We start from the raw sequence: 26,876 nt of genomic DNA on the forward strand, positions 1-26,876 counted from the left end.
GTTTCAAGTAGATGATAAACTGTCCTACTCGACAGTTAAATCCAGTAGACTTACCTGGGCTTGCATAGTCCACTCCTTAATATTGAGTACTGAATAGATGTTAGCTTATTAAGAGCTGTGAATTGGGACAAAATGTCTATCAGCAATCTCTTAAAATAGAGTTCTAGATTAATTGGCCTTCAGTCATATTTTAACAGATTCATACTTATAGACTTCGTTGCAAAAACCAGGTTTGTAATGTCGTTGTGTTGTTGTTCAGGTTATACATAGATATATGATTATACGATTCTCCCATTAGACCCTCTTTTGGAATAACTTGTGGGTGACTGAAAAATCAAACGTCTCATACTGTTCAACACATCCTCCAAATACTGGAAAAAATTACTCACTTTGTAACTTAATAGAAAACTACCCATAAATTATATTCCTTTTTATTGTTTAAAATATCCCCTTGTGTCCCTCTAATGTCCACCTGATGGAGTGTTGTAGTTCCTGCATCATCTGGTTCATGGGGTCTGAGCAACCTGGCAGATACCTCCAATCATGTAGTCATATCACAGCTGCACTCTACTGTGCCACCTCACCACCATGCCTCACTGGGTCTCTCCACCACCTTGCCAGTCTCCCACTTATAAGGCAAGTCTCATCACAGAGAGCCACCTGTTACCCTTTGTTACCCCAGCTTAAACTGCATGGAAGACTTGATGCTAGCAGAATGTATGCAAAGTGACCAGTCACTGTACTCCACCCATCGATTGTCACGGTAAGAAATATTTGCAGTGAGCAAGTCAGCATGTCAACTGGGCTGTAGGTCTAACTTGTAGATGAATATTTTCAGCAGTAAATGATTCACTGTATTGAGAGACTGTCTTGATCTTCTGACAAAAATCTCATGGAGCATATTTGAGATTCTCCCAGGAGCATATTGCTGCTCATAGTACTTTCTTCAAACACTGGTGTGTTGTGGACAATTTAACCAGAAAAAGGGTGATGACATTCTGTGGAACTCACAAGCAACATCCTTGACAACATATAACGTTTCTGTTATGGTAATTAACAATCAGTAGTGGCAGTGTGCATACTGTATCAGACTGATGCATCAATTTTGTACATTTGAGACATATTCATAGTACCACTACAGGCTTGGTGGATGGTGTTGATTTTTAACAGAATTCATTTAAGGAAATGCAATCATAGGCAAAGTCTTCACAAGTACATTTCTCCACCTGCTATCTTATTCTTACTTATTCATACATTGAACAATTCTTTGACACATTAATTCCATGCAATGGCATGCTGCTGGCAGTGTGAACTCTAATGGGTACAATGAACTTGACATTTCTCTGTTATGTATTAATTACTAAATTCACTAATCCCATAGAAGTTTTTTCATTATCCAGGTTTCAAAGGTTGTTTTTGTTATAAATAAATATAATTTATTACAAAGAAATATAATAGCCGTAAAGAAACTTTGATATCCAGATAGTCAAAAAACTTAAAATTTTAAGGATCCCCTATCCGAAGACAAAGTTTCACAGTGGGGGAGGTAGGGGCAATTAATCCCATGTTGCTGTTATGTTTGTACATTATTTGAGGTATTGTATCTTTTTACCAAACTGTGGTGTCATAAAGACATCACAGAGCATTTTCTTCATGTTTCTTTTATGCCATGTCATGCATTATATTATCTGGAGGAATGGAAAATGTTATTAAATATGCAGATGGTCAGGTGATACTAGCAGAAAATGAAAAATATCTACAGAAAATGAAGAAGGCATTAAGCAATAAAAGAAAGTTTTCAAGACAAAAGTCATGAAAGTAGCAGAAAACGCAGCCCAGTATATATAGCGCCAGAATGAAAGACAGTCACTTAGGAAGCATTTCTACTGCAGATGGAAGTTTTAGCAGAGAAATAAGAAAAAGTATAGCACGTGGAAAGGAAGTCTTCAGAGAGCCTTGATAATGACAAGAACAATAGGAATTGAACTAAGAAGGAAATTTGCAAAATGCTTAATTTGGACTGTAGTTACATATGACTCAAAAACTTGGACAAAAGATAAGAAAGAGGAGAAATTTCAGAAAGAATTTTCACTCTGCAGCAGAGTGTGCACAGGTATGAAACTGCCTGGTGGATGAAAAATGTGTGTCAGATGAGGGCTTGAAACTAGGAACTTGCCTTCCTCAGGCAAGTGCTCTATCGACTGAGCTATCCAGTCATGACTCAAAACCTGCCCTCACAGCTCCACTTCCATCAGTACTTCTGCCCTACATTTTTAACTTCACAGAAGTTCTTCTTTGAAATATGGATGTGAACAAACATACAGAAAATTAAGTAGGCACACACATAAAGAAATGATAAAGTGTTTCAAAGAGTGAAGGAAACAAGAACTTTTCTAGAGTATTTTAGAAAGAGGAAAACTAATGGCATTTTACAGATTCTAAGGAAATATTGTTTGTAGAAAATTATTATTGAAGATTATTATTAAAGGAAAAATAGTTGGAAAAGAAGCAGCAGTAGAAGAACATATAGTACGCTGACATATCTGAGATTATGGACATTTCAGCAAGCAGTAAATGAAGCATTAAAGAATAGAACATTATCAATAAAAAAAAAGTTCAGCTGGTACTTGACTCTTGGCAGATTTATAGATAATAATGGTGACTGGCACTGTAAGATGATCCTGTTATCAAGAAACTCAATGAAACATATGCAAGGATTGTTGCAGTTTGAAAAGTAAACCTTAGAAACATACTATAACCCTATTTCATCAGACTTTGTGACATGTAAGAGTTTCAGTTCTTTTATTACACTACAATTATTTTTAGGCAATGTTTTGGTCATACTTGTTCGAAACTGTAATCTTTTGTATCATGTGTCAGTCCACCCAAAACCCCAAGTATTAAAATGGCAGTCAAAAAACTGCACCAACTACTGTAGAAGCATAAAATATAATAACTACTTCTTAATGTCACTTTGCCCTGGGAGACCATAAGTGTTCTCTACATTCCTTCACTAGTCATCTCTTTTCCTGGTTTGTGTTGCCCTTTCTCCTTCCATGAGGCCCTTGCACAATATCTGTGTTGGAATCATCCTTCCACCATGTCTGTGGCCTTGTTTGACCTCTTTTGTTCTCCATGAAGCCTCAGAATGCTACTCACAGTAGTTTTTCTTCTTCCATCCAAATTAGGTACCCTGCCAACACCAATCTTCTTTTCTTCATTCTACAGCTAGTATCAGCTTATGAATATAGCTCTGCTAGCTCCTGTTTTTGTAATATCTGTCACTGGGGGTGTCTCTTGGTGCCAAAAATTTATTTCTTTTGCAGAATAGCAGGTTTAGTTCACTTATTTTCCTTCATGTAAATGTTTCAGACCCACATATGGCCACTGGGAGAATTATGCTCTGGTATGTTAGAGTTTAGCACCTTTTGAAATGCTCTATTTTCTGCTGCAGCCTTTGCCTTAATCTCAGTTTCCATTATATTCTAAACATTTAAATATATCTACTCTTTAAAGAAGCAACTGTTCATGGGGCACCATCATTGAGTGCCTTGCTCACGACCATGTAATGTATTTTCTCCTTGTTAACTTGTAACCTTGTTTTCTTGCAATATTTCTTTAAGAACTTGTCATGACTTAGAAAAATACTGTCCAGATATGCAAGCCATTTTGTTGTGTTATTACTCAATCTTATTCCAGCTGGGCTTAATTTTTTGTAATCTCTGTCCATTAATTCCAAAATTAAATTAAAATGTATCAGGGATAATGCATCTCCTTGTCTAACACCAGTTGTGACTTCAAAATGCTGTGACATTCTTGTATTAATCTTTACTGTGCAAGAGGTTTCTTCTAAATACAACTGCAGTAGATGTGTTAACTTTTGTGGAAACTGTAACTCTTTCAAAACATTGGTGATTTTGCTCCTTTGTACCCTGTCATAAGCTTTTTTGAAGTAAATGAAAACCATGTAAATGTCAATTTATGTTCTCAACCTTTCTGGGTTGCCTGTAGGAATGGAAAAATTTGATTCATAGTTGTTCCATTCTTTCTTAAACTGCTTTTGTAGTCTGCAATTTGGATCATTTTCATCTGTTGACACTTAGTTAGAATTTTGTAGCTAATATTAATGAGTATAACCCCTCTATAATTATCATGTACCAGAGGGTCATTCTTCTTTAGTGTAGGGCAGATTACAGCCATTTCTAGTTGTCATGCAATTTCTCATATGCCCAAAAACTCTTCAAGAAAGTTCCTGGCAGATTAAAACTGTGTGCTGAACTGAGACTCAAACTCAGGACCTTTGCCTTTCGCAAACAAGTGCTCTACCAACTGAGCTACCCAAACACAACTCACAACCCATTCTCTCAGCTTTACTTCCACCAGTATCTCATCTTCTACCTTCCAAATATCAAAGAAGCTCTCCTGCAAACCTTGCAGAACTACCACTCTTGGAAGAAGGATATTGCAGAGACATAGCTTAGCCACAGTCTGGGGGATGTTTCCAGAAAGAAATTCTCACTCTACAGTGGAGTGTGGACTGATATGAAACTTTCTGGTAGATTAAAACTGTCACACTCCAGTGCAGAGTGAAAATTTCGTTCTGGAATCTTTAAGAACTTTGTAATTATTTTTAACAGTGCTAGTCTTCCATTTTTTATTAGCTCTCCTGTAATTTGATCTTTCTTGAAAGCATCCAAACATGATGCCACTGGTCCTCCAGGTTGGGAGCTACGGTATGTAAAAGTTTACTTTCTTGCTCACACATAAGCTTCATGGATCAGGACTCTCTAAGGAAGCCTTGGAATAGTACCTTCAGTGGTGGCAAATTAAGATTACCTTTTATGTCCCAATCCAACTGTGGTTTTTAGGACTGAAATGCATTTGCAAAAAATGGTGGTGGGCAGAAACCTGTAACTACCCATTCAAAATTGTGAAACACATTTGCTGTGATGGCTGCTGTTTAAACTACATGGAGTAGAGGAACAACTTCCTGGCTGGCAATGCCCTTATTCTTAACTTTAGCCTACATATACTGCACAGAATGAGTTGTCAGGATGAAAACAACTTTAATCTGCTTTTAAACATATTTATGTTGTGTATCATATATTTTATTTATTGTCTGTCATTATGAAAATTATATGTTTTTGATAGACCATTTAACTACTTCAGCAGTAGCTCAGCATGAGAATTACAGATATGCATAACACAGAGCCTGTAGCAACTGATGAATGGAAGGCTAAATTGCAGTGTGGTATGAGAACAGTCCAAGTAAGTCCAACTATATAGCACAAGTTCAAACACCAGAGCATCACTAACAAACTAATGAGAAGTATTGTCAGAAACAGAAGCTGTGACATGGATCTGAAAACTGGCTCAATGTAAAGATAAAATAAGTATTCAGTGGCTGTAGGAAACTGAGCTCTCCCTTTCTTCTGTCAGTCAACTCCAAGGTGTTATCAATGAGATATTCTGTAAATTACTCCACTTCTCAGTCCAGCAATGATATTTATCAAACATTTTGTTTTGAAACTGTGTACTTCATTCAACAGAGAAGATTTGTGAACTGTGTAACTATTAAAGCACATCTGCTAACAGCTTCTGTTATTGGAAAGCCTTATATTACAGCAATAATGTGCCTTAAAATCTGATCCTTGATACTCATTAACTTTAAAGTGATTTGAGAACATTATTAATATGTTCATTAATACTTCTTCATTTGCTGACATCTTCTCCTCTTTTCAAAAAATGGTTCAAATGGCTCTGAGCACTATGGGACTTAGCATCTATGGTCATCAGTCGCCTAGAACTTAGAACTACTTAAACCTAACTAACCTAACGACATCACACAACACCCAGTCATCACGAGGCATTCCCCTCTTTTGCTGTTAGATACTGCCCTATATCTCCTGAGAACTGTTACTGCAAAATATCCATTAAGTATTCTTTTTCATATTTTCTGACCAAAGTTTTCGGTTTCTGATCATTTTCTGTGCTGCTGAAATGGTAACATATTGAATTTTGTGGATATTTCATTGAATGCAAAGAATTAAACACAATTTTTTTTTCTGTGGTGTTGTAGTTCATATGGTTATATGGTTGTCACATATGAAAATATGGCCAAGATCAGGTATAAATAATGATTCAAATAAGGAATGATAGGCCTATTCAGAGAGTCAAAAGTGTCTACAGAGTTAAAAAGGGCGTAGTACTGTTAGTAGAAGGTGAAAATATTTCTGACATGTAACTATCTTGATTATTGTTTTCCCAGATTTACAGGCACAAAGAACAAGCAGATATTCAAATAAGTATTGGGTCAGTGGTCATCTGAAAGTAACTGATATTGGCATTGTGGCATAGGACCTCATCAGTGCATGGCTACAAAAGAAATAAGCAACCTTTATCACATGGCTATCATTGATCTCAGAATGTCATCTCCTACCTAGTGCGCATGACAGCAGTTTACAATTTTATGTTTTACAGAGAAAGAGCACAATTCATCTTGTTGAAGAATGATGCTTACATACATGTTTGACAGCTCCATGGTAAAAATCTCAGTATGCACATTCTGCAGTTTTATACAGTATCAGTGCCAATATCACAGTCTGTTGTATTATTGGCTAGAAAATTTTATTTCGTAAGATGCACATTCATGGGTATGATGTTTTGCTTATAGGGAAAAAGCTATTTCTTCAATTCAGTCCAAACACAAAATTATAACTGTATTATGCTAGTTATGTATGAGTGAAATATACCCAGATTTTTGCTGTAAACAAGTGATAGTTCCCTACAATACAAATTCATTTTACATAATTCTGGTTGAAGCATGTATGGAACCTTCTTGTTCAAAGACAGATCTGTAGGTGATGCTGACAGTTACGAGGGGTATTTGGAAAGCAAAGTACGATTTTGCACAAAATGGAAACCACTATGAAAATCTTATGAAGCTCGCTCTCCACAGATGTGTTGGGGAGTATCTCTAATATGCCCATAAATCACGTGACATCACTCTTTTCAGTTCTGAGTGCATAGTGAGCATGTAGAGATGCTTACAACAACAGTGTCTCCCACCAAATATGTAGATCTAGTGAGAGATTTCACCTGAAACTATGCAGCCCAAATAACAGAAATGTCATGCATTTCTTTCTTCAAGACAATTCTCAGCTGCATTCTGGATGGGCAATGAAGATGCTCCTGCAACATTTTTCATGGGAAGTGTTCAATCACCCACAATACATCTCTTAATTGGCTCCCTCTGAGATTCATCTTTGTTTACATGAATGACTGGCTATGAAGCCAACATTTTGGCACAGACAATGAGCTGTAGACTAGTGTAGATAATTGGCAGAAAGCACAGGCAGCTGCTTTCTGTGATGAGGGTGCTGAAAAGTTTGTACAATTCTATGACAAATGTCTAAGTCAGAGCGGTGACTATTTAGAGAGGTAGCTGGAAGGTGTGGCTAACTGTTGTGAATAAAAATTTTTTGATATTCCCTGTGGTTTCCATTTCAAAACCAATTGGACCTTACTTTTCAAACAGCTCTCGTATCATTGACAAACTATGGACAGTTGAAGACTCAGAAGAAGATTTATAATATTTTCCAGTCAGTATTATACTATGCATGAGCCCTTGGTGATGCATGTGTGGGATTCTTTCACTAATAGTGTTCTCACTGGAGACTTCTTCTACAATGCTAAAAATAAAATTACATACAAAATTTTTTATGAGTCACTTTTATAATACATTTTATTTCTCTGGTCCATAATATAATGACGCTGTAATTTTCATACATAGAAATTTAATGAGACTCTGAAAATAAGAATGTTTTCAATGCTTGCATATTGTTTGCATGCAGTTGTAATTATTGTCCACAAAAATGCCTAATTTGTGTTTCTGAAATGCGCAATCAATCATGACTTGTGCAAAAATAAATTAATTTATGTAAGTAGAGCAATTAATAATCCAACAGAAAATGAGGAAAAATTATTTGAAAGTATACTTAGAAAAGGAGTATCTTATTGTCAGTTAATATCTCAATATTGAATGAATATGATTAACCTTTCTGTAACTACACAGCAGTGCTCATAATGCATTATGATAGTAATTAAGAGACTAACAATAGTTGAGCAACTTCATAGGTTTTGAAACATAATACCTTTCTATTGTAATTTCTGATTATATGAACTAACATAACATTTAATCAGGTACTTTTCTTTGTTTTGCCATGGCTGTTAATAAAAAGTGTCTCTGGTATTGTTTTAAATATTACATATTATGACAAATATGTTGTGAGGAATACAGTCTGCAAAAAACATACGCTTGTATAACCGTGAAGCAAATTTTACTTTTATTCAATACTTAACAATAATACAGATTAATCAAATGTACATAAAGCTATACTGCCTAGAAGCAGAGGTCTTCACTTGGTTTACCAAATAACAAGAATCTTTGGTGACAGTAGATAACTTACTTTAGGCTGATCACAGAAATCATAGATCATAATTAACATAAAATGAAATGATACTGACTAGTATAACAATCTTCAAATATACTGTCTTAAAAGGTACTGAGTTACTTTTTCATGATTCAGAAGCTGATGGCCCCATTTTTTGTACAGCACACAGTAACCTGTGTTCTAGTTAAATGAAATATAAAGAGAAATAAATGAGTTGATTGTCTTTGAACACTGCTTACTTTTTACTTCTATAATAAATAAGTAATTTTACTCAGAATATTCAGTTCTTTTGATACTATCCAAGACAAATCTATGGTAATTTCTGACTTATGAACTAGCATAATGTAACACATTTTATTAACTATTTCTTTGTTTTGCCAAGATTATTAATACAATGGGTATCTGGTATTTTTTTAAACATTACAACTGTGTCATAAAACATAGTAAGGAACAGAGTTAGTAGATAATACAAAGAGGCATAATTATGAAAAATGTTTCCTTTTTATTGAGTGCTTAACACTAAAACAATTTAATCAAACAGACATAGAGCCATTTTGGTTACAGCCAATGGTCTTATCTTATGACAAGGATCTTTGGTGACAACAGTTAACTTGTACAATGCTGACCACAAATATTATAGGTCAAAATTAACAATTAGTCTTAATTAGGTCATAAAGGACACATTATTTCCTAATTCTAAAGACTTAACCACATCTATTGGCTTTATGTCAATGGGGCGTTAAACCATGATTATCCTTCCTTCCTTCCTCCCTTCTTACAATAAACTTGGAATATAATGTGATTAAAAGTATCTGCACTCACATTCACAATTCATAGGCTGATGGCCTCATTTCTCAGTACAGTACACAATGCCTCACATGTCACTGATTTGAGGTAGAAAAGGAAATGAGCTGATTATTTTCAAACACTCATTATTTTTTGTTTGTGTTATCAGTCACAAATCTATCTCAGACTTTTCAATTCATTTTATTTTATTTAAGATAATAATTTTGAATATTGTGGATTAAGCCTTCATGTATTATTTTGCAGTGATCTAAATGTACAAAAATGAAACAGTATAAATGAGAAAATGATTTATGAACTATAATTTTAAAGTTGTCATCTAGTTATTTCATAGCCTTGACTTGAACCTCACACAACATATTCACTCATTCATTCATTCTACATATATGTATCTAAATCTTATTAAGAAAACAGCAGTGATATGTATGGAAAAGTAGGAGATAGGGAATTTGAAGATCTGTATTATAAATTTCATTGATCATACTCTTCAAGAATAATAGTTACTATTCATCCAGTGGCATTCCAACACTAAACAGAAAAATCTCTGTAATGGAACTCATCTGCAATAAATGGCAAGGATTACTGTGCTTTCTGTCATTTAACACCCGTAGGAAATAGCATTGAAGAAAAACATTAAAGTTTCTTTGCACATATTGTGTATTGGGGCGATTACTCTGTTGTAGAAATAATTCAAAAGCCAAGATCGCTTAAATACTGTTTACTGGATAACTGGTTTCAACAGACTAAAGGTGCCATCATCGGATCTGAATGTAGCTTAACATTTATGAACCATTTGGATATAATGATACATGAGGCAGACCAGCTAATATAAAATCATTGTCTCAAAAAATAGAAAAACAATGACCATGAGAGCATTTTTTTTATTTTTTGTGACAATGATTTTATATCAGCTGGTCTGTCCCATGTATCATTATATCCAAAAGGTTTATAAATGTTAAACTACATTTAGATCTGATGATGGCACCTTTAGTGTGTTGAAACTGGTTATCCAGTAAACAGTATTTAAGTGATCTTGGCTTTTGAATTATTTCTATCAAAGTTTTTAGTAGGCAATATGGTGATTTCGACCAGTGTCTGTAAGGAAGGTAAACTTACTGAAGAATAATAATCTATATAAAAAATTGTAAAAATGTAAACTAATCTAAATGTATCCCTGAAACTAGTCTTAAGTGGAACCTACTGTATATTATCTATCATTTTGTATCTTTATGCTCTAGGAGACTGTAAAGAGAATTGAAATTAGTTCAAATGCTGAGCACATTTGTCACTAAAAATGCCAACAGCTGGTAAGCAGTTGACTGAGCACAGTTACTGAGCTGGAACTGCCCAATGTAACAGAATATCTGTCCACCCATTTCCTCTTTTACATTAGATTGGAAACAGAACTTAAGAAAATCAGCCTTCAGTTGCAAGATAAAATTTTATTACTTTTCCTAGGTTTCGATGCCAATAATGGTATCCTCTGCAGAACCTATAAATTAACCCATATGGACATATGTTACACATTGAAATACATCATCAATCTAATGATTTCATAATAAAGAAAATTGTGGTACTTACAAAAATTAAATTATTTTCAGGGCCAAAGGTTGGCCATGTCACAGAATAAAATTAAAACAGAATAGAGACGCATAGTCATAAGATTATGTCTGTCAAGACTAAAAACATTAAGACAAACACAGATGGAGCTACGCCGGCCAGGATTTATAGTCACACATAAGCAACAAGGAAACTAGGTGTCGTGAGCAGTTCCACGGCAAGGCTCGGCCAGTGGCCAAGCGCATGCGCAAGTGGAAGCACAAGCGCAAGCACTAGAGTCAAACTGTCACAAAGTTACTAAGAGCAAACATAAATTGTAAACAAATTGTGATGGAAGCAGTCCTACAAATCGACAAACCTACCTATTGGTACAGTACATTAAACAATTTATCTGAGAACTAGCAACAAAGTCAGGGCATGAAAATTTACATTCAAGTATTATAATAAGAGGGCGAAGCTCCACTACAGTAACTAATAAATTAGTATGGGAAACACAAGCGTGCAACAGACAAATTAAGAAACACGTTAGCAACTACATGTCATTACCAGTATAATATAAAATACATAGAGACACATTGTACAATCACACTATAATAAAGGGACAAAGCAGATAGGAAATAGTATCGGCCATTCAAAGCAGACTGTGGGTCAACTCCACTGGAGTACAGGTTGAAATCCTTCAAAATAATTTCTAGTTTTTAGTTGCAGCAGATCATTAAGTAAATTTTCTCTATCAATAATAAGATGTTTACAAATTTGCAATGCTTCAAGGGTGTCTAATTTACATCGTTTGACTTCATTAAGCAAAAGTTCAAGATATTTTATGCTTTGCATGCTTGTGTTTCCCATACTAATTTATTAGTTACTGTAGTGGGGCTTCGCACTCTTATTATAATATTTGAATGTAAATTTTCATGCCCTGACTTTGTAGCTAGTTCTCAGGTAAATTGTTTAATGTACTGTACCAATAGGTAGATCTGTCCATCTGTAGGACTGCTTCCTGTCACAATTTGCTTACAATTTACATTCTCTCTAAGTAATTCTGAGACAGCTTGTCTCTAGTGCTAGTGGTTGCACTTGCGCTCACGCATGTGCTTGGCCACTGGCTGAGCCTTGCCGCGGAACTGCTTGTGATGCCTAATATCCTTGTTGCTTACGTGTGACTCTTAATCCTGGCCGGCGTAGCTCCGTCTGTGTTTGTCAAAATGTTTTTAGTTTTGACATACATAATCTTGTGACTATATGTCTTTATTCTGTTTTAATTTTATTTTGTGACGTGGACAATGTTTGGCCCTCAAAATAATTTAATTTTTGTAAGTACCATGATTTTCATTATTATGAAATCATTAGATTGAGGCTGCATTTCAATGTGTAACAGATGTCCGTATGGGTTAATTTATAGGTTCTGAAGAAGATACCATTATTGGCATTGAAACCTAGGGAAACTAATAAAATTTTACCTTCCAACTTAAGGCTGATTTTCTTGATTTCTGAACTATTCACAGTTGCTGAAGAGCTGCATTATGTTAAAGATTTGTAGATTAGAAACACTGTTCATTCTGGAGACACTTAGTTAGGAGATCCTATAGTTTTTATAGGTCTCTTAATTATGTATTCTCAGGTCACCCATCTTGTGCTTTCTTCCTTTTTCCCTTCCTACATAACATCATCAAAATTATCTGGACTCACTTTCATTAATCATCAGCTGATAGCCACATTTCTCATTACAGTACACTAATGACTTGTGTTTCAGTGATTTGGAGTATAAAAATGACAAAATGAAACAATCCCTAAAGGTAAATTTTTGTAATATGACTTAGAAATGGCATAGATGAAAATTTATGAATTATTTAGGAATAAAGAAGATGACTCACCAAAAGGCAGATGTGCTGCTTTGTCAATAGGTACACAAGCAAAAGTACAGAGCTTTGCTAGCTTCTGGATTCAAGCTTGTACAAGAAACATGCACATGAACACACTAAGTCACATGCTCATGACTGTCTCCCTACATTTTGCTCAGTTGACTGCCAGCTGTTTCCTGGCCCACAGTGAGAGTACAGGGGTGAGGTGTGGGAGCAGGTTTGGAGGGGTGACAGATGGAGAGAAGCAGGAGGCAGGGAGATGGTTGGGGGAGACATCTAGTGGCTAATGGAAGAGCGAGGAGCCACGTGTGGGCTAGTTAGGGATGCAGGTAGAGGGGGCAGGTGGCAGGTGGCGGGGCACACAATTTTACAGGCAGGTTTCACAGGTGTCCTGCCACCCACCCACCCTCCACAACATCCTAGTCCATCCCCATACCACTCCAACCCTCCCCCAACACTCTCCCTGCCTCCCACCTCTCTCCATCCCACCCCACCCCAACCTGCACACCCAACTAACCCCAGTACACTCACTGTGGGCCAGGAAAGAGCTGGCAGTCAACTGAGCAGAATGTAGGGAGAAAGACATGTGCATGTGAATGTGTTCGTGTGCATATTTCTCCTACAAACTTGAAAAAGGAAGTTCATTCTGAAAGCTAACAAAGCTTTGTTCCTTTTGTTTGTGTACCTATCAGCAAAGCAGTGCTTCTGTGTTTCAGTGAGTTGTCTTCTTTATTTCTAAATAATTCGTAATTCCCAACCAGGCCTTACCATACATTATTATTGATGAACATGTGTGTTAGATTACTTCCATAATATGTGGAAGAGTTCCATCTTGTAAATTAAACAGCATTTTATTATTGAGTAATAATTAATTGTGTAAATACAACATGCAAAAAAGGTATTGGTTCACATTTCTACTTGCTACTATGATCTACCTGGTAATGAATTTTCTGAATGTTCTTCTGTTTACAGTATGAGGAAAATAATTTCCATTTAAAATTCATCTGATAAAGTAATGTGACATATCACAGACAAAAGAAACTATTCTACTCTAAGTTAGAGAATTTTTGTTATTATATTGCTAAATCTTTTTATTATTGGAGTATATAGCTTAATTTGTTTGGAACATTTGGATACTTAACAAATAACTGTATATAGTAACTGTAGGCCATATTTTTACTGTAGAAAACAGTATTCTCACATTGCTGACTGCCTAGCTCATAGAGTATATAAGGATAATACTGATAATATGAGATATCTAGGTTACTTCTTATCTCTATAAGATCCTCAAAATATTAATTTAAAAGTATTGGCATTACAAGATCATAATTAAACTGAAATTTTAATTATGGCAACAGGGTTTTGATTTGTGACCCTTAGGAGATATTTTTAGTGATGAAGTATGTACCTCAATGTCTTCTTGGGTCAACATTTCCCTAAAGTAACAAACAAAAAAATAAATTTTAGTCCAGATCATATAGGTATTACAAGAAAGGATAACTAAGATAAAGCAAAATATACACCAAATCATTTTGTAATAGTGAGTTACATGAAATCTGTCAAGAGTAATGTGTATTATTACGATGCTGATTGTAGCATTGTGGAGCCATTCTGATTCACAGCTACTCAAACCACATCTCATAGAAATCATCAGAGCCTCACCTAAAGTGCTCATAGCAGCATCCCAGATGTATTCAATAGTACTAAAATCAGTTTGTATGAAAAATAGTGTAATATAGTATAGTTTATTTTTTCTCCAGTGATCATATATATTATAATGACATTTGACATGTCATATTGCAGTTTTATAGAGAATATACAAATTTCTTAGAATTATATTAATGATACATGAAAACATTTTTATGATAATAACGTTTACAGATAACCAACAGTAGTACACAGCATGTTATACAGGGTGTCCATACTTAAAGTTCCAGTTTCAAAACACCGCAGAAAGAGAATTGATGGTCAGATCGATGTCAAATTTTAACAGAATTGGTCCAATGTCTGATAAGGGTCTGGAGAAAATGGTCACAATTTTCAAAGAGACAGGTTCTTTTGAAGTGTAATGAAAACTGTCATTCGTCCAGTGTCTGGTAAGGGTTTGCAGAAAAAAATTACAAAATTCAAAATGACAGTTCCTTTTGAAGTGCAATGTGGCATAGAGAGGAAAGCAGTTGATTTAACATCTGTCGAAGATGTGGCCAGTGTATTGCAAGACGGGTCAAGTGGTGGTGTAAAAATGTGCAGTGCATGGGGAATTGACTGAATGTTGGACATGCCTGTGAGCATGGTACATTAAATGCTATGAAACATCCTGCACTGCTATCCACACAAAATCACCCATGTTCAGGAGTTGCTTCCTGCTGAGCTGCCAGCAAGACAAACATTTGTTCTGAAATTTCTTGCTTGCATAGAAGTGGACAATGAGTGGTCACAGAACATTCTATGGACAGAGTCCATTTCCATCCATCATGTAAATACACAGAATTGCAGATTATGGGCAATGGAAAATCTGCATGCACATTTATGGGTACTACTTCATTATGCATAGGTGACTGTGTGGTGTGGGTTGACAGCATCATTTATAATAGGGCCATATTTTTTGAGGAGATGAGACCTGTGGATCCTTTTATCTGCACCATCACTGATAAATGCCATGAGAATCTTTTACACACTAAACAACATTCCAAACCTTCATGTTGAGTCCCATAGTGCCTAGAGCCATTTGAACCATTTGAACCAACCCTTCAACAGCATGAGTAGAATAATTTTTACGTAATATGGCACTCTTGTGCACATTTCACAGCCAGTGAAGCAGCCGTGTCAGAGGCTTTTCAGAAATGCTAGAATTATCAGCCCTCACTTCCCTACAAACTGGTCATGTAGACCACCTGGTCTTAATTCATGTGACATCAGTCTGTGGTGGTTATGTAAAATATATTGTGTTCCATTCTCCAATTATGAATGTAGCTGATTTGAAGACACATAATGCACAACACATTCTGAATCCCTGAGACACTCCGATCTCTTGGGGAATATGCGGTTTCTTGCTCTCAGCTTGTGACAGAAAATGGTGACTAGCTTATTGAACATGTATTGCGCCAGTCTCATGACTATCAGAAACAGATGTCAGTTTGCTTTTTATGCAGTTTCTGGCCTCAGAACAATTAAAAACTAGTTTTTCCCATCTGATGTGGGATGATGTTGCCATGGTGGATGGGCTTACCTAACAGTGCCACAACTGTTCACTGTCAAACTTGTGCAATCACACACACTGAATAGCATGGAGGGTGTAATGTGCAACACAAACCATTACCCCAGTGCTGCAATTCATCTGTCACTTGTAGCTGACCCCATTTGCATTAAGGTAAAATTTTCATTAAATATTTTTTGTTCCATGACATTTTCCTCTGCCTCAATAATATAATGTTCAAATTCTAAGCAGTGGTTCTCTTTCTAAAGTGCTTTGAAACTGACACTTTAATTATAGACACCCTGTACATACCAAAAGCCTGCATTAATTTACACGACATAATTTACACACATAAGAAAAGTTTTTCTGTGTCATGGCCAAAAATACAACTAAATTTATACAAACTGAAAACTAGTTTTTATATAATGTATGTTAGCCATACTGCAGAAAATATTTGGAAATTTTATACATAGTCAAAACTTCAGAATGAGAATTTCCACTCTGCAGGCGAATGTGTGCTGATATGAAACTTCCTGGCAGATTAAAACTGTGTGCCGAACCGAGACTCAGTTTGAGTCTCGGTTCAGTACACAGTTTTAATCTGCCAGGAAGTTTCATAGTCAAAACTCATTTAAATTATATTTGCCCTAAATACTGTTATCCTGTATGTTCTCTTGAGTATTTTCAGCACTGCACATGTTTCCTTTTTTTCAGTTAATCTGTTTCCACGTGAAAAATGAGGTGTTGTATTCCATTTTCAAATTTACAGTTATATTTGTCTTATAGCTTTGTCTGTATTTATTGCTGCACCTTATAACAACATCCAGAAATGAGATCTTATGAAGGGGCTCAGTTCCTTCATGCTAAGTGGCAGTCTGTTATGAAATAAGCATCGTGATTTTGTAGCGTTCCTATCTGACATTTTCAGTTTTTTACTGCAGATATGGTAATTGCATCTAGTTCTTGTGCTGTGCTCATGAAACTCTTTGTTTGAAGATGCTTTACAATTTACCCTTAAAAGGAGTATTTTATCATCTATGTACAAACTTGGTCAGTTAATAATTTAAATTCTTTGAATTTGTTTTTACAGGATTCACATAGTGTTAGTTTTTCCATTCATTTGATAGCTTTCTTTCGAAGTTTTAAAATTGTCTGGATGTGTATATCTATTGCTCCTCCCCATACTGGTGTATAGTAAAAGATGCGAGGGAAGATAAGTCCACAGTACATTTTTAGCATGGTTTCTGTGTCCATCATAAAGCACATTTGTTTCATCATTAAGAATATATTTGTACTTATTTCTGAGCAGGTATTATCACAATGGTTTTCCCATGTCAGATTCTGCATGTTCTTATGGGCTCTATTTTCCAAATCCTTCACAGAGTCTCTGCAAACTAGCAAAGATGTGTCACTCAAGACATTGATTTGATTTATTGATTCATCCTATAAATCTTTCCAGATTGTGGGATACAGAAAACACACACACACACACACACACACACACACACACACACACACACACACACGTGGATATATGAATACAGTAATTATTTCAGCAGATACATGAATTTTAGCTTTATCCACAAAGGTTCTTGCAGTATCTGCACTGTCTTGTTTCAAGTCTTTTGTATCTTAGATGATCTAGAAATTCTTCTACTGAATAGAAGCAATGATCCAATAAGAATGCCCTTAGGGTTTTACATAATCACTTTTACATTTCCTTCAGTGAGCATGCCCTTCATATACAAGGTAAAGAGCAGAGGTCCTAGTACCGAAACCTGAGCTTCTCCATATTTTACCTGCAGAAATTCAAAGCATGCATTTTTCTCTGTATTTTCAGATTTATGTTTTAATGCAACACACTTTTGCCTGTTTTCAACAAATGTTGTTATAATTTCTGCAGCTTTTCCTCTTATGGGAAGATCTGAAAAAGTCAACATTTTGATAGAGTATTTATCAATCAAACGATTATGACATTGACTAGGGGTGTGGTGTTGGACATTTCAGCACATTCACTCATCAATTCACACACGTTTCTCTGATTACTAAGCAAATACATTGGGATCATCTTAATAGGATTTTGCTGTTGTCTCTGTCACTGATTGGAATTAAATTCTCATCTAATATCTTAATTTGTTAGATTTTTTTTTGATGTTCCTATATTTAGTCCTCATTATATTATGGTTTTAGTATCTACGTTCCATGCTTTCATTTCTTGAGATCATAAAATATTCAGATCAGTTTTTTGGCTTGTTTTAAAATGCAATTTTTTATACATTCAAAGAATTATTCATGGCATTCCAATGCAAACTTCATTGTGATGAAGGGGAGAAAGTTTTAAAGTAAAATGAACTGTCTTGGATAATTTCAAATTTAAGAGAAACACAGTCTGGAGGTGACATAAAAATAGAGCAAGGACAAAAATTAATATAATTACCTGGTGAGCACTACTATTGCATCTGTTATATTGAGTCCTGTTTTTGAGCTAGTTTCAAAGAATGGTACACCATGGTCTCTTGCAATTTTTTGCCCATGTTCAGGATCCACACAAGTCTTTCCTTGGGCCAGTTTATCACCACGTAGATCTATTTTATTGCCACACAATATTACTGGGATGTGATGTTCAGTAAGTTCCTACAAATTTTGATTAAATAATTTGCTAGTAATACACTCTTCTTTAGTTTGCACTTTAGATTATAATATTTACTTTTATTCAGTTATTTATAAAGTAGATGCTTCCTCAGTAAAGTGATACATGTCATTGACATCGGGAACAGTGCTTTACATATGTCTAATGGACTGGGGGCATAGCACACTTTACAAACAGTAACCCATTTGGTGACTTTCAACAAAAGTAAGTAAAGTGATAGCATTGAGTTTCTCTCTTTCTCTCTTATTGGTAACAACAATACTAACACTAAACAATATCATATACCAACACAATGATGACAAAGTATAATTATCAAGAGCCATTTACTGTGACACAAAAACAACTATTTCAGTTTGGTAAGATATTTTTATAATATAAGTATTATTTTTTTTAAGAACCTGTGTGTAGCATGTAATTTCTGTGACACATATAACTTAGAAAGAATCCTTAAAAAATTCTTCATGGCTAAAATATAATTTTGGGTAAAACAAAGATTAATTCATGAAAATTTGTTTCCAGTTACAGTATAAAACATATGTACTTCTGAAACTTCTTGCCCAATTAAAACTGTGTGCCAAACCTAGACTCAAATCTGCAACCTTGCCTTTCCATGCTCCTACTGACTAAGCTATCCAGATAAGAGTTCATAACCACCTGACATTGCTTCAAAGATAAACTCTTGCTTATGAAAACACAGAGATCAACAGAGAATTGTGCAGCTGTTACCACACCAGCCTGTGATGAAAAAAAAGAGCCATTCAATTTTTTACCAATATGTCCACTTAAGTTGCACTAAATATTGGTCAGTGAAACCATCATCCTCTGTGACAGTTTCTTCATTGTCACATGAAATTTTACCACAAGGTAGTGTTTTACCTAGCTGTTGTTAAGCAAACATAGTCTTAATCTTCAGTTTGTTGTCACTGACTGCTGAAAGACTGATAGTAGGCAAGTGATTGTGCTTCTGAGATATTCAGCTAAGAACCCACCAGGCAAATAAAGTAAACAGTGAGATAGCAATACAATTTAGTGTCCTGAAAAGCAGATTTGAAAACAAATGTGTAATATATGATTTAATATGATTTTCTTGGGATTTAATATCAATGATGTGCAGCATCTCCCCATTAACCAGTGACCTTGCTGAGGTAGTGTGGCTTGCATGCTTCAGTGATACAGATACCAGTACCTTAAGTCCACCATAATGCAGAGGTATCTGTGGAGATGCAAGACAAATGTGTGGGTCCTGAAGAGGGGCAGCAGCCTTTCCAGGAGTTTCAGAGGCAGGCAAAAGCCTGTATCCAGGGTTAATTTTTCACCCTACAACAGAGTGTGCACTGATATGAAAATTCCTGACAGGTTAAAACTGTGTGCCAGGCTGGGACTGAAACCTGCAACCTTTACCTTTTGCAGGCAAGTGGTCAACTGACTGAGCTATCTGAGTATGACTCACAACCTGTCCATACAGTCTTACTTCCACCGGGTCCTCATATCTTACCTTCCAAACTTCACAGAAGTTACCCTGAAAAACTCTGGGGACTAGCACTTCTGGAAGAAAGGATTTTTTGGAGACATGACTTACCCACAGCTTGTGGGATCATTTCCAGAGTGAATTTTCCACACTCCGGTGGAGTGTGTGCTGATATGAAATTTCCTGGCAGATTAAAACAGTTTGCTGGACTGGGCCTCTAACCCAAGACCTCTGCCTTTCACAGGAAAGAGCTCTACTGACTGAGCTGCCCGAGCATGACTCATGACCCATCCTCACAGGCTTATTTCCATCAGTACTTCATCTCCTACTTTCCAAATATCACACAAGTTTTCATGCAAATCTTGTGGGACTAGCACTCAGTCTGAATGATTGACTGATCTGGTCTTTTAACATCAGCCAATGTGGCCATGCTGTTCTTGTTCTGTAAATGGCAGAAAGCTAGGGGAAACTACAGCCATGGACATGAAGGTCATGCAGCTCTTCTGCAAGATTAAATGATGATGGTATCTTCTTGTGTAAAATATTCTGGAAGAAATTAGTTACCCATTTGGATCTACGGTTGGACTACTCAGGAGGATGTAGCCACCAGGAAAAATAAAACTGTCATTCGAAAAGATGGAGCATGGAATTTAAGAGCCCTTAATTAGGCAGATAGGTTAGAAAATTTGAAAAGGGAAATGGATAGGTTGAAGTTAGATATAGTGGGAATTAGTGAAGTATGGTGGCAGGAGCAACGAGGCTTCTGTTCAAGTGAATGGAGGGATACAAATACAAAATCAAATAGGAGTAATGCAGGTGTAGGTATAATAATGACTGATGAATGCCTCCAAACACCATAACATATGGTCTACCAAAATGATTATGTTCAACAATGCTGGACATACCTTCACACGGCAAGAGGTGGGTCATGTAATGCACCCAGAAACACTGTTGAACATGATTGCTTTGGCAGTCCAGTTGTTTTGGAGTGGAGAGGTATAATGTTGTATGGGTGTACTTCCCTCCAAATCTTTGAACATGGTACATTCACTTGTCAATGTTATTGTGACACTGCACTCCTCTCCATGCGCATCTTTTCACAGGTGCATTTGGCCTTGATTTGGTTTTATTGATAAGAATGTGTGCCAGCATCAAACTGTGCAGGTGGAGGAACTCTTGGAATAAGAGCATATTCAATGGATGGACTGACCTGCCCATTCACTGACTTAAAACACATTGAGGACATGTGGAATGCATTGGGGAAATGTACTGCAGCACATCAACATCTGCCAATGACCATCCAAAAGTTGTCAATCGTGTTGGTAGAGGAATGGAACACCCTACCACAACAGCTCCTTAACAACCTTGTGGCCATCATTGGAACACATTGCAGAGCATGCATTGTCATCCATCATCCATGGTGATCACACACGCCCTGTTAAGAATCATGTCCTGTCTTTTGTAATGTCCGGGGGACCATCATGAATCATGGGGACTTCAGTGTAATTATTGTTTTTTTAAACAAAATGTCATTTCTGTTCATCTCATTGTCTATTTCAGTTATCTTCTGCACTCTACTGTAGCAATTTCTTCTATGTATGGTCCAAGTTTCATTGAAGTATTCTTCTTAATTTGATTTCAGTAACTGATTATTGGTGTGTGGTATAGTAATAATGTATCACACAGACTATTAAATACAGTGTTGACAAATTTTTTCTATTGCAACAATTTTAAATTCAAATAGAATATTTGTTCCCAGGTATGTGTACCTCGGAACAGTTTTTCACATTTGAAAATAATCTTACTTTTCTGGAGTAATTTTTGTAATTTTGGAACAATACTGTAGCACACACAAAGAGAATGCTATCATTTCAAAATGAAAAAAGAAAATGTATTAAACCTCTATTACAGGGCTGCCTAAAGGCAAAGGTCTGAAAAATGTTCCAAGATACCACCCTCTCTCCTATTTTAGTATTATTCTTCAGAGGATATTGTAGACATCAGAAATTTACACTCACAATAAAATTAAATTTGTTTCCATATCCCATAAATTTCAGTCTCAACTGTGGATTCCTTCATGATGTCTATCTCTCACAAATCTGTTTATCGCTCAAAATATAACACTTCCATAAATAATAACAAATGGTGACTAATTACTATTTATTGTTCAGCATAATTAATTCACACTACCTGGCAGATTATGTGAATGAACATGTTCCAAGCATTGCAGAGAAGTTACAGCAAAAATTTCCACAAACAAATATAACACCTATAAATAATTATGCTCTAACTACAATGATGTTACAAGCAACCACAGAGTGTGAAGCCAGTAAAAATGTATGAAAACTAAAAAATAAAGTAAGTACCCTTATATGAAGTATGAATATGAGTATTGAAACAGTGTTTAGAGAGTACACAAGCTTCCTTAACAAAATAATAAATCAGTCCTTCACATCAGGGAAGTTTCCAGAGCCTTAGGTAAGAGTTGTACCTCTGCTAAAGATGTGTAATGCAGCTGACATAGAAAATTGCTGGCCCATTTCCTTGATGCCATCATTCTCAAAAATAATAGAATCAGTTGTGAAAGACAGCTTAATGCATTACTTGAATAAATACAATCTTTTAAGTGTATCATAGTTTGATTTCTGAAGTGGTTGGATTACAGAATCAGCCATAGTAGAATTCACAGAAGTGGTACTTGATGCTCTTGACAAAGATGAGTGTGTTGCAGACATATTTTTAGATCTTTCTATGGCCTTTGGTGCTGTTGGCCATAAGGTTCTACTAAATAAGCTAGAAGCATTAGTAATAAGTGGTGTAGGTAATGACTGGGTCAGATCACACATAGCAGATAGGTTACAAAGAGTACAGATAATACACACCTCAAGTAAGTCTAAACATTTAGTAAAACCCTTATTGAACCACAATATGTTAGTATAAGAGTTCCTCAGGGTAGCATTTTATTACCAATACAGTTCCTGATATACAGCAATGACCTTCCTGACTGTGTTAGTCATGGGGAAAAAAATTCTCCTTTTTGATGACACCAGCATTGTAGCCACCGAGGAAACAAGAGAACTCTTTTCAAGGAAAGCAAATGAAACCATCGATGGAATTTACAATTGGTCAAAAAGCAGCAAAGTGACATTGAAATAAAGAAAAAAAATTTCATGAATTTCAATCTGAAGAGTGATAATGACACTTTTACATTAAATGTAGGTGGCACCTATATGGACTGTGTAACAAATGCAGAATTTCTATGAATGAATACTGATTCTCAGTTGAAGTGGTGTGAACACAAAGATATTTACAAACAGAACTGCCATCAGCATGTTATACCCTTAGAGTCCTGTTATCAGAGTGTAATAACCATTGTCTTTTAGTTACATACTGTTCACTCTTCATTCAGTTCTTAGCTATGACATTCCTTTCTGGGGAACAAATGGACAAAATGTGAACACAGATTTCAAGCTGCAGAAAAGGGCCATAAGAAATATAACCAAAAATAGTAGTCAAGCTCATTGTAAAGATCTGCTTAAAATACTAAGGATTTTAAATACATTGAGCAAGTGCATTTTCCAATCATCTGGACACAGCAAAACTAAGATTGACAAGTACTGCACAAACAGCTCTGGAACAGCTGTGGAATTAGATATAGACCAAACTTAGATTTACCAAGAAAGAATAAATATAGTACACAAAACAGCATTTTCTACCAAGGAAGAATGCTATACAATAAGTTCCCATTGGAGGTGAAAGAAATTATTAAAAAAAAGTTATTTAGAGAGGCAGTTAAAAAGTATCTGTTAAGAAAGACATTCTGTACACTGAAAGATTACTTTGATAACACAGTGTAGTGGTTCAGTGAAAAATGTAACAAATAAATAATAATAATGGTAATAAAACATCTATCATTCCACATAACACTTGCAAACTATATTTTTTCCTTCAATTTTATTATTTTATGGAAAAAATTACTATCAAAAATGTGCAATGTATAGTACCAACAAGTTATGCTCTTTCTGAGCTCAACATCTCACTCATTACAGAGGACTTAGTTTTTCAGTCTAGGAAATGTGAGGTGGTTGTACACAAAATGGTCCTGACATCAGCTGATAGTGTGTGTAGTGTTATCAAACAATGTGTGTACAGTGTGTGCAGTGACTGGGAGTGAGAAATGAATGAACATTGCACCATTAGGCATTTACATTATTTAATAACTTGTTTGTAAAACAGTATTGTACACTAAGGATAAACCAAATGAGGTGGTAGCACTGTTTTCAACAGAGTGGCCTTGCATTCAGGAGGGTGGAGGCTCCAGTCTTCATCCAGCCATTCTGATTTAGGTTTTCTGTCATTTCCCTGTCATTTTGCCTATTTCAGGCAAATGGGTCCTTTTATAATGCCATGGCTGACTACCTGTCCCATCCTTGTCATACTAGTCCTGTAAGAATGTAAATGTCTGTAGATATGAATGACTGTATTTTTGTTGTTATTAAAATACAATACAAAAACTTGTCCCATATCTTTGTAAATGTGATCTACAGATCAGTAAAACTACTACTACTACTACTACTACTACTACTACTACTACCACCACCACCACCACCACCACCACCACAACCACAACCACAACAACAACAACTACTACTACTACATGTGTTCAGAGAGAAACCAGTAGCCCTTGATACATATCCTGACCAAAAAAAGTGAAGCACCCAGCAAATGAGGAGGAAACAGAATGAAATTTCACAGTTTAAGAGTGTATGGCTTTTTATTTCAGTGATTACAAAATCAAGTCAAACTGACAAAGAACTTTCGTAGTGTGAGTCCACTTATTTGTATGATATTACACCCTCTCTAGTCTGAATACATGTACCAATTCGTTTGGGAAGGCTGTCATAAGGCCATTGTATTCTCTCCTGAGGGCTGTTGTAAATGGTCCTTGATTTCCTGGACACTCGCAATGGCACAGAATTGATGTCCAGGTTGGTCCCAGACATGTTCTATCAGGAACAAATCTGGGGATTTTGTTGGCCATGGAGGTACCTCAACATCATGCAGACAGTTCATAGAGAAATGTGCCATGTGTGGGCAAGCATTGTTCTGTTGAAAAATGGCACCACAATTGCATGAGATGTAACATATGAGGATGCAGGATGTCTCTAACATACCGTTTTGCTATCAGAGTTCCCTCAGTCATTATGAGCCATGACGTGAAGTCACACCTGATAGGACCCCAGACCACAATATCAGGACTATCGTCACTGTGCTTCTCCAGAATATTGGAAGTGGGACCTCTCCCTAGATCACAACCATCAGGGCCAGTTTGAGAACATTTTTCCACACAAGCAACTTATTATTTGGCACCCTTCTCCTTCCTCCTGCCACCTTCTTCCTCATACGCTTTCACCCCTGTCAGTTTTCACTACTAATTGTGAAATTCACTGTATTCAACAATGAACACTGTTCAACATCATTCATGAGCACTCTTTGCCGCCTGGTCATGCTCCACATCAAATACAGCTGTTTGTGATGTGTTAGTGGCAGCATTTGCATGGGATGGTAATTCCCTAGTCTGACTCTTGTTAGTCTCCAATCAATGGTGCAGGATGACACAAAATATGCAGGGAGTCCATTACTTGTTCTTGCATGTCCTACGTAGATATGAGTTGCATATGATGTGACTGGTGCACAATAGTTCAGTATTGACAATGTCTTTGTCAAAGACATACAAATGTGCCACACACTGCTCACATTGATGCAGAAGACAATACATTTAAACAGGCTGCCAGTGCACCATCTTGAACCTTGCTCTCTCCAGTTTCACCATCTTCCAATGGGTGATGCTGCGGACATGACCAGATGACACAGTCTTTGCTTCAACTAACAGCACGCAAACGTAACTGCCTGTGTTCATCTTTAATATGCTGCATCCTGAGATTTGCTCCAGATCTTGGAAGACTTGCAGTGAGATACCAACTAAAAACTAGTGTGACATTATTGACATTCAGTGATAGGAACTGTTAGCCAGTGATCCACATTATTGTGCAGACAATTCAGAGATTGATTGGAGAGACACAGTGTGAAACAGAGAAACAAGAGACATTAATTTACTTATATTTTCAATTATTTTGTTCATAATGTCAATAAATATGCTCATGTTTTAGCCATTTAATAAATATTTGGAATGCCCTTAATTATAATAATGGCGTGTCATGAGAGCCTCCCGTCGGGTAGACTGCTTGCCTGGTGCAAGTCTTTCAATTTGATGCCACTTTGGCCACTTACGTGTCGATGGGGATGAAATGATGATGATTAGGACAACACAACACCCAGTCCCTGAGTGGAGAAAATTTCCGGCCCAGCCGGGAATCGAACCTGGGCCCTTAAGAGTGACAGTCTGTCGCGCTGACCACTCAGCTGCCGGGGGCGGACATGCCCTTAATTGATCAGACCACTTCTTCCCAACTGTGGACACAACATAGATTTCTGGGGATGAGGATGAGATTAGAGTGGATCCATGGAATTTGAAAAAAATCGCTGGCAACTCCAAATGACATCTAATTACCCAAAAATTGTTCTCTTCCACCAATAGTCAGTGAAATAATTGAACTTCCTGGCATTATATTTAGTTTATATTGGAGTATTTTTAGTTTTTGCATGAAATGGTAACCATGGAAGAGCCATCACTCACTGCACATACACTCCTGGAAATTGAAATAAGAACACCGTGAATTCATTGTCCCAGGAAGGGGAAACTTTATTGACACATTCCTGAGGTCAGATACATCACATGATCACACTGACAGAACCACAGGCACATAGACACAGGCAACAGAGCATGCACAATGTCGGCACTAGTACAGTGTATATCCACCTT

The 26,876-nt window shown here is 36.3% G+C and overlaps 1 protein-coding gene across 1 annotated transcript in view; it reads right to left on the reverse strand.

Moving 5' to 3' along the window:
- Positions 1-24,353: 24,353 nt before the first annotated feature.
- Positions 24,354-26,876, reverse strand: part of LOC126249427 (ras and EF-hand domain-containing protein-like) — a 335,116-nt gene continuing 332,593 nt past the window's right edge. Inside the window, exon 12 of the mRNA XM_049951080.1 lies at positions 24,354-24,437. Coding sequence (XP_049807037.1) covers positions 24,432-24,437 — 6 coding nt within the window. The 3' untranslated portion in view covers positions 24,354-24,431. The remainder of the gene's footprint in view (positions 24,438-26,876) is intronic.

Source organism: Schistocerca nitens, chromosome 3 (genome assembly GCF_023898315.1).
Source record: "Schistocerca nitens isolate TAMUIC-IGC-003100 chromosome 3, iqSchNite1.1, whole genome shotgun sequence".
NCBI lineage: Eukaryota > Metazoa > Arthropoda > Insecta > Orthoptera > Acrididae > Schistocerca > Schistocerca nitens.